Consider the following 7,442-nt stretch of genomic DNA (forward strand, 5'->3'; position numbering starts at 1 on the left):
GACACTTTTAAAAAGTGATTTAGTTCTGAAGGTCCCCTTGATATCTGGCTGCCGTTTTGTATGACAATTTTCTGACTGACAAGGAGAGTCAGAAGGAAGGGTGCTGTAAAGGGTCGGCCAACTCTTTTAATTCCAAAGTTTCAAATTCATTAGGGTTCTTTCTCGTCGTCGTCGTTTTTCAACAGAAAAGCCGTCAATTTTCCTCAGATTTGGGCACAACCTTTTGTTACAACAATTACACTGTGCAACCACATATACTAAACCTGCTGCTGACCAAAAATAAAGTGATTGGAAGCTGTCGTTTTACTCGTTTAGAAAGAAATTGAATGGAACTTTTGACATTGATTATAAACACAAAGAATTCTCACTAATGAGAAAATCATCCTTTTTACCCTTAAAATAAGTTATGACACGCCATTGTGCACGCTTGCCCTGCCTGAAATCAACAGCAACCGTGGAGTTGTCGGTTATTTTGGGACACATTTAACACTGTGTCAAATTACTGCGTGATTGAAATTGACGTGAACGGCGTTTTAATGTAGAAACTAAACCTTTTTTAAAGCAGAAACCGAAACCCATCTGATCCGTGAAATTAGCATTTTGCAGAATATCTAAAAAGTAGTATTTTGGAAAGGAATGATTCTATAAATGTGGTATATGGAAATAATTTTATTTGAATAATATTTCGCCAACCACTATGTCTATTGTTTTGCTAAACAAAAACATGTCATTTTGAAGTTGGTGGCAGCTAAAAGGAAGTCAAATTTAATAAATATATACAACTGAATGTCGAACTGAAAACGGCTGGATTGCAGTTCCGTGGTGAATTACGGAACTTGGAAAACTCAGAAAGCTCTTCGAGTCAGTTAAAACATCAAAAGCAAGGTATGTTTGATTTATGTTTGCCATATTTTTTATTGCCTAGGGCGTCGTTATCATATTAATTTTATTTCAGCAGTTTGTTATAGCATTAAGTTAACCTGTATTTACAAAACTATCAACCTCTTGACAGCTTGAGAAAGAGCTATTACCGGTTTGATCGTTATTACAAAGCGGCGTTCGATTGACACAAATTACAAATTACCATACATATGAATCCATCTGATTTTATCAAACTCTCTGTCTATATAAGTATTGAATACGTGGTTAAACATGAGGAAGGGTCGCTGAGTTAAAGAATAGGCAGATTATACTACGGTAAGGCACATATATATCAATTACCGAGACCGATTACAATTGCCCTTTCTTCGTATTTAGGATACAAATTTAATGATTTCATATTACCCTGTACAATTTCTTTGATAGTAGTGATCGACCAACTTGAATGGCCGTATGATCGCTATTGTTTTCGCCATTGTGGGACAGTTCCTAGTTACAGCAAAAGGTAAGCAGTGGATCAAAAAAAATTTTACTGCCCTTGTTATTATGGGTCAATTTGTAACGTTTTGTACTGACTCAATAGGAAAGGAATTTATAACAAGGTATCACGAAGGAAAATTGGCATCTTCGTTTCAAGTGAAATTGTGTGCAAACGATCAATGGCAACCCCAAAAAAGTATATATTTTCTGAAAGCTTATTGAATAAAGATTGTAATTTGGATTTTGTTTTGATCATATAGACCATAGTAAGCAACGTCAGCATTTTGTTTGCAATTATGATGTTGCGCACTTTAGGTTTATTTAGAACACATTTACGAGAGAGCCTAAACTTTTATGTGGAATTTGATCTACATATATTGGTCTAAATCAAAGATCTCTTCGAGATGTCGACTTTTTTGCATGAAGTAAGTACGAGTAGGAGGTTTATCCTGGGCATTGTTGTTCGAACATATCATGGAAGAATTCAAACGTCTTTCAGTTCAAGGATTTTTTTGTATTTTCGCGGAGGAAATGCTGTATTTGTCAGTCGTGACGGCTGGGCGCTTTGGGACTCATATACTTTGGCTTGGTTAAAAATGGTTAACTTTGACGTTTGCTATTAATCGGAATAGTTGTTTCCTTTCGAGTTAAATATAAAGATTTCTACTCGGCTTACTGCAGGGTTCCCGATGTAAAAGGTTACGCACGACAGAGTTTGTCTCGTCACACAATCTTAACGCCACATTGAGAAGTAAATTTCCGTTTGGATATTATCAAAAGCCGCTTCTCCTCGCGTTATTCTTTACCTTACGGCTAGACATGCTATTTTTAACGACTACATTTCCAGTAAAACAGTTGCTGTTTTTTTTCTAATGGCGATGCATTAACTTCTGAACAGAAGCAAACACTTTTAGCGTTTACTGCTTCCACCGGAAGTAATTTCACAACAGGCTACAAAAACACTTATAATATCACTTCACACCTGCATTGAATCAGGATGTTGGAATTCTAAATTGTGCAACTCAGCAGAAATAATCAATGGGCAAGTGCCATGAAATGAGTTCCCTTTGGTTAACTATTAGCAACGTTTTAGTGTGTTAAAGACTTGTAGCGCCTAAAGACTTTTATCAATACAAATTACGTTTTAAACTTCGTTGCCTTCGAGCGCTGAACCCCTCACATTCTTAATTGGTTATGTCACGTAAGATTTGGGCTACTCACGTTTTTAATTCTTATATAACGTTTGTAAATTTGACAAGTCACGTTTTTTCTACAAGAGCGGAAGTGTTATTAAAGCACAACTATTGAGTGACACTTCACGCGCGAGTGATCACCCACAGCGGAAAGTATTCCCTTGAGAAATTAAAACAGTCCCTTGAGAGTTAACAAGAATGCGATCCCTTCCGGTTCAGATTTTAGCCCACCTAAACGCTATTCTCCTACTTTTTGCTTGTAAACAGGCAAATAAGTCGAAAAAACGGTGTCTCAGATTTTTCTTTTCTTGCTCTATTAATTTTTAATTAATTTTTAATCTGAAAGAAGCCCAAAAACGCCATTTTAAAGCTTAAAAATTAATAAAAAATTAATGGAGCAAGAAAAGAAAAATCTGAGACACCGTTTTTTAGACCAATATATGTAGATCAAATTCCACATAAAAGTTTTGGCTCCCATATAAATGTGTTCTCAATTAAACCTAAAGTTGCGTAACATCATGCAAACAAAATGCTGACGTTGCTTATTATGGTCTATATGTTCAAAACAAAATCCAAATTACAATCTTTATTCAATAAGCTTTCAGAGAATATATACTTTTTTGGGGTTGCCATTGATGGTTTGCACACAATTTCCCTTGGAAAAAAAATGCCAATTTTCCTTCCGTGATACCTTAAAAAAAACAACAATTTTTCAAGTGATGATTCCTTGTGATGATCGTCCTATGGGCCTGATTACATGAGCCGGGCTGGCTCGGTTTGCCGAGATCTCGGCACGTCTGTTAAACGCAACAAAAATCAGCTTCGCGATTACATGACAACCGGGCCAGCCCGGTTAGCCGAGATCCCGGTATCGCGATGCGAGATCCCGGCTAGCCGGGCAGAAAATTGTCCATGTAATCGCGTTCAGCGGGCCAGCCCGGCTAAACGGGCCAGCATTAAATTTCTCTTTCGAGCACAATATCCGACGAAAAAATGAATGCTCCTCCTTCAAAATACGATGTAGAGGTAAAGTAACCCATCCAGCTGCATAAGTGCAAAAAATTAACCACCAAATTGCCGTAAAATGGTGATCAAGATCATTCGTGCTAAAACCGGAATGAAAGTCATCTCGGCAAGTCCGACCAGCCCGGTTAACCGGGCTCATGTAATACCGGGCTAGAGTCATCTCGGCAAATCGAGCCAGCCCGGCTCATGTAATCAGGCCCTATGTGTGTTATGTAGGTCTATCAGCCGTGCAAAGAACCATCTCTCCATGTTTTAAATCACCTTGTGAAAATGGTGGACAATGCTACCATCATGCGGATGGTTATTACTGCCAGTGCCCTGAAGGTTACAGTGGTAAACGATGCGAAAGTAAGCTTGATGACTTGTTTTGTGTATCATCATATTCTAACAAAGTTAAACTGAACGAGAACCTATAATTAAACATAGGCACGCTAAGCGTGCAGGAGTTATTTTTTCAATTTATGGGGTGGCTTGGGGTAAAACTGGGTGATTGTCCTGTTGGGATGGTTTATGCCATGGGTTGAGCTATTTGTGTATGGCGGCCCACGAAGTCACTTTTTGCACAAAATTTGCTTGCAAACAAAATAACTTTTACGTGCATTTTGATACATCAGAACTGTTTTATTCAATATGTAAATTTTCATCATTTAATTGAAAAACAAAAACTAATTCAATTATCAAAATGTCACAAAATGGCACGTTCTTATTCTGTTTAAGCGGTTATTTTGTTGCTAGCTTTGTTGCAACCGTAACGTGTTACTTTTGTTTGTTACGGAATACTTTTGGCTTTTTGCCAAACACTGAAACATGATATTGTTGTTTTTCTCACTTTTGTAACATGAGACCTCTGTTTTTTAAAAACGAACGTAACACGATACCCTTGTTTTTCTCGAAAAAGCCACGATTCCATATAGACATTGAACGAAAAGTACTATAATAAACGAAGTAATAAACGCATCAAATCAAAAACCACTTTCTTCGGGAAAGTTCTTTAAAGCGCAGTACACCTGGAGTATTTGTTTTCTGTCAGAACTGTTCGACAAAGATTTTCGTTCATTCACAACCTAAATTCTATTCAACAAACAAGAACTAATTGAGTTATCGAATTGTCACGGAATGGCACGCTCTTATTCTGTTTTTGCTCTCGATCGTAGTTGCTTTTAACAGCAAAGTTAATACTTGTACCGGTTCATTAAATGTTTGAACGAGATGTTTTACAGTTGATTTCAATTTACTTTAGCCGCCCGCTTTGCGAAGTTTGTTGGGAAATTGGAAACTTTGTTATGAAGTTGCCAATTACGTTGCGAGTTTGCGAATCAAATTGCGAACTTCGATAAGTTCCCAACTTCGGCCCGACTGATTTTTTGAAGTTTTGGTTGTTGAGGAGAAACAAAACATGTTGCTCGAAAGTCATGGCGATTTCTGAATTCGAAGATTTTAGAGCTTGTCAAGGAAAGTTGAAGTAGCTTGAAGTGCAAGACAACGTTTCGCATCAGCGATCACGCAAGTGATTTGGCGATAAATAAATTTTATGCAGGTAGAAATTTGGTCAAATTTTAACTTTTTTGTATGAAAAACACATATTTAACGATTTCTGTGAGGCATAATCTTCACTGTCTTCAATTTCAAGTCTTCTGCGTTAGTAAACCGGATGAAACTGGATGGTTTATTGATTTTAATCGAAGCCGACGCGACGCGACGCGACAGACTAATTTGTTCGAGACAACGTGTTTACGGCTCGCTTTACATAAAAGTTTTTTATTTTTATGACATTTGTTTCCAACAGTTTAGCGTAGCAAAGCCCTTTTTGATAACATAATTATAGAAGGTTTTATTAATTTCGGGCCGAAGTTGGGAACTTTGTATCGAAGCTCACAATTTGATTCAAAAACTCGCAACCTATTTGGCAACTTCATAACAAACTTTCCAATTTCCCAACGAACTTCGCAAAGCGGATGGCAAAAGTAATGACCACATTATTCTTCAAATCTGCTTTGTGCAAATGGAAAGCTAGCCTCTCCAAACGTACGCTCGAATAAGACGAATAACAAGTTAGTGTTGGGCCTTTTGCTCACGGCGTGTGCGTTGTAAGCAGGCGGGCGTTACGAAAAACGTTTTTAATCCAGGGTTAAATCACAACTCACCGATTCCGCCTCCTTCTAATCTAAAAACTTCGAACGAAATTGCTGACTACGTCAGATTGCTTCCCCTTTATAAACTGCAATTTTATTGGTTCTGATAGTACCTGAAATCTGATTGGTGTGACAAACACACATACTTCACTGACCCACCGACTGATTACAAGGACACGACGACTAAAGAGCTATTTTTGAAAAAATAACTCAAAAATCAAGCAGGAAATTCCAATTTATGTGTATACTCTACAGGTCGTTTCTTGTAATACCCGGATGTAATATACGATTCGTCCAGGAGAAGCTGAGGGAAGCAGCAACGAGTTCCTCCATTTTACCTCCAATCCTTTACTCTCCACAGTGTTCCGTTCATATTTTTCAAGGCTGGTTATGAAAGTTTAGTTTTCCCTTTCTTTATTTTACTTTCTAAAGAACATCAATATATACATTAATAATCCATCTATTTTAAATGTGACAAACATACCGTCTTGCTTTTCAGTTCTGAGATGCATTGACTCTCATCCAGATCAATGTCCATTTTGGGCAAATGCGGGAGAATGTTTTAAAAATCCGGGTTGGATGCTTACGAACTGTGTAAGAAGTTGTAGAGTTGGAGCCTGTGGTAAGTCTATCTCACTATATCTTTTGTATTCTGAATTTACATGTTCCGCGTAAGCCAAAGCCCAATACAGACTACACATCCTTAAAGGCTAGAAATCCACAACTAGCTAGGCCTGCCCAGTCCTGGGTAATCATTCCCTAAGCGCTACGCATTTCCTAAAGGATATACATTCACTACAGGCTAGTCCCTACTGGCTAGACATTCCTTATTGGCTAGATATTTGCTACAAGCTTTGCCTACCCAGTACTGGCTAGCCATTCCCTAGAGGTTAGGCATCTGCTCGAGACTATACATCCACTACGACTATACATCCCCTAATGACTAGACATCGCCTTTTGTCTAGATGATAACTTTCTTTTTACCACTCACATGTATGCGTGGCAAGCTAATGTAAATGTAAGGATAAATCGTTATAGGAATAATTGGATTGTGATCGTTCCATTAGGATGCACCGAGGAAAATGAGGAATGCGCTGTTTGGGCCAAGCAAGGAGAGTGTCAGAAAAATCCTGTATACATGATGAGATTCTGTCGGAGAAGTTGCGGTGGTTGTGAATAAAGCAGATAACCTTGTACTCAACTTATTTTTGTCCGATAGTTAGTTGTACCTTATTAAAATAATTTCCCAATTTGTCATTTGACTGCTGAACAAGGTTTTTGTAAATCTTGTCCATGTGAGTAGTAATAAGCAAGGTGAGCAAAGTTTACCTGTTTAGTGTCGAGGTAGGTCAAAGTGTAATCATCTCGTTATAAAAACCGGACAATATTCACAAAATAGTACTAATTTGGAATTCCTCCATATTAATGAGTGATTAGGTGAAGGGATAACAATGAGAAAAAAGGCTTGTCCAAGGTTGCCTGCTCGTAGTAAACACCGATTGCCCAGTTAATTAAGAGTATTAAGTATTTTCTACTTGAATAAAACAGAAAATTGTAATTATATTCTTGCAAAAATGTTTGTTTGGAGTTCGTTTCATTCGAAACGTTTCGGTTCTTTTGAGATGACTTAGACCGACGTGTAAACATCGTAGAACGATATAGTAAGTGTTTTTTTTAAGAGGTTTCCGCTCTGTTTCAATCTCGGAACAATACCTGGAGCAGTCAATGAAGG

At 37.7% G+C, this 7,442-nt stretch overlaps 1 protein-coding gene across 2 annotated transcripts; it reads left to right on the forward strand.

The window, feature by feature from the left end:
* The first annotated feature begins 1,104 nt into the window (after window positions 1–1,104).
* Window positions 1,105–7,086, forward strand: LOC144632376 (coagulation factor X-like). 2 transcript variants are annotated; one of them, XM_078491005.1, is made up of 5 exons: window positions 1,105–1,197; window positions 1,306–1,384; window positions 3,795–3,926; window positions 6,210–6,332; window positions 6,778–7,086. In XM_078491005.1, the coding sequence occupies exons 2-5, from the start codon at window positions 1,333–1,335 to the stop codon at window positions 6,888–6,890; spliced, it is 420 nt and encodes a 139-aa protein (XP_078347131.1). In that variant the 5' UTR covers window positions 1,105–1,197; window positions 1,306–1,332; the 3' UTR covers window positions 6,891–7,086. The 2 variants fall into 2 exon arrangements, with proteins under 2 accessions (XP_078347131.1, XP_078347132.1); XM_078491006.1 differs by having other exon boundaries at window positions 1,160–1,197; window positions 1,309–1,384.
* The last annotated feature ends 356 nt before the right edge of the window (window positions 7,087–7,442 follow it).

Source organism: Oculina patagonica, chromosome 12 (assembly GCF_052425735.1).
Source record: "Oculina patagonica isolate OP01 chromosome 12, crgOcupat, whole genome shotgun sequence".
Lineage (NCBI taxonomy): Eukaryota > Metazoa > Cnidaria > Anthozoa > Scleractinia > Oculinidae > Oculina > Oculina patagonica.

Bases quoted from the DNA above. Each gene is read 5' to 3' on its own strand.
- LOC144632376 (XM_078491005.1), top strand. From the start codon at position 1,333: ATGATCGCTATTGTTTTCGCCATTGTGGGACAGTTCCTAGTTACAGCA. The intron at 1,385-3,794 runs GTAAGCAGTGGA...TGTGTTATGTAG, and splicing joins GTTCCTAGTTACAGCAAAAG to GTCTATCAGCCGTGCAAAGA. The intron at 3,927-6,209 runs GTAAGCTTGATG...CTTGCTTTTCAG, and splicing joins CAGTGGTAAACGATGCGAAA to TTCTGAGATGCATTGACTCT.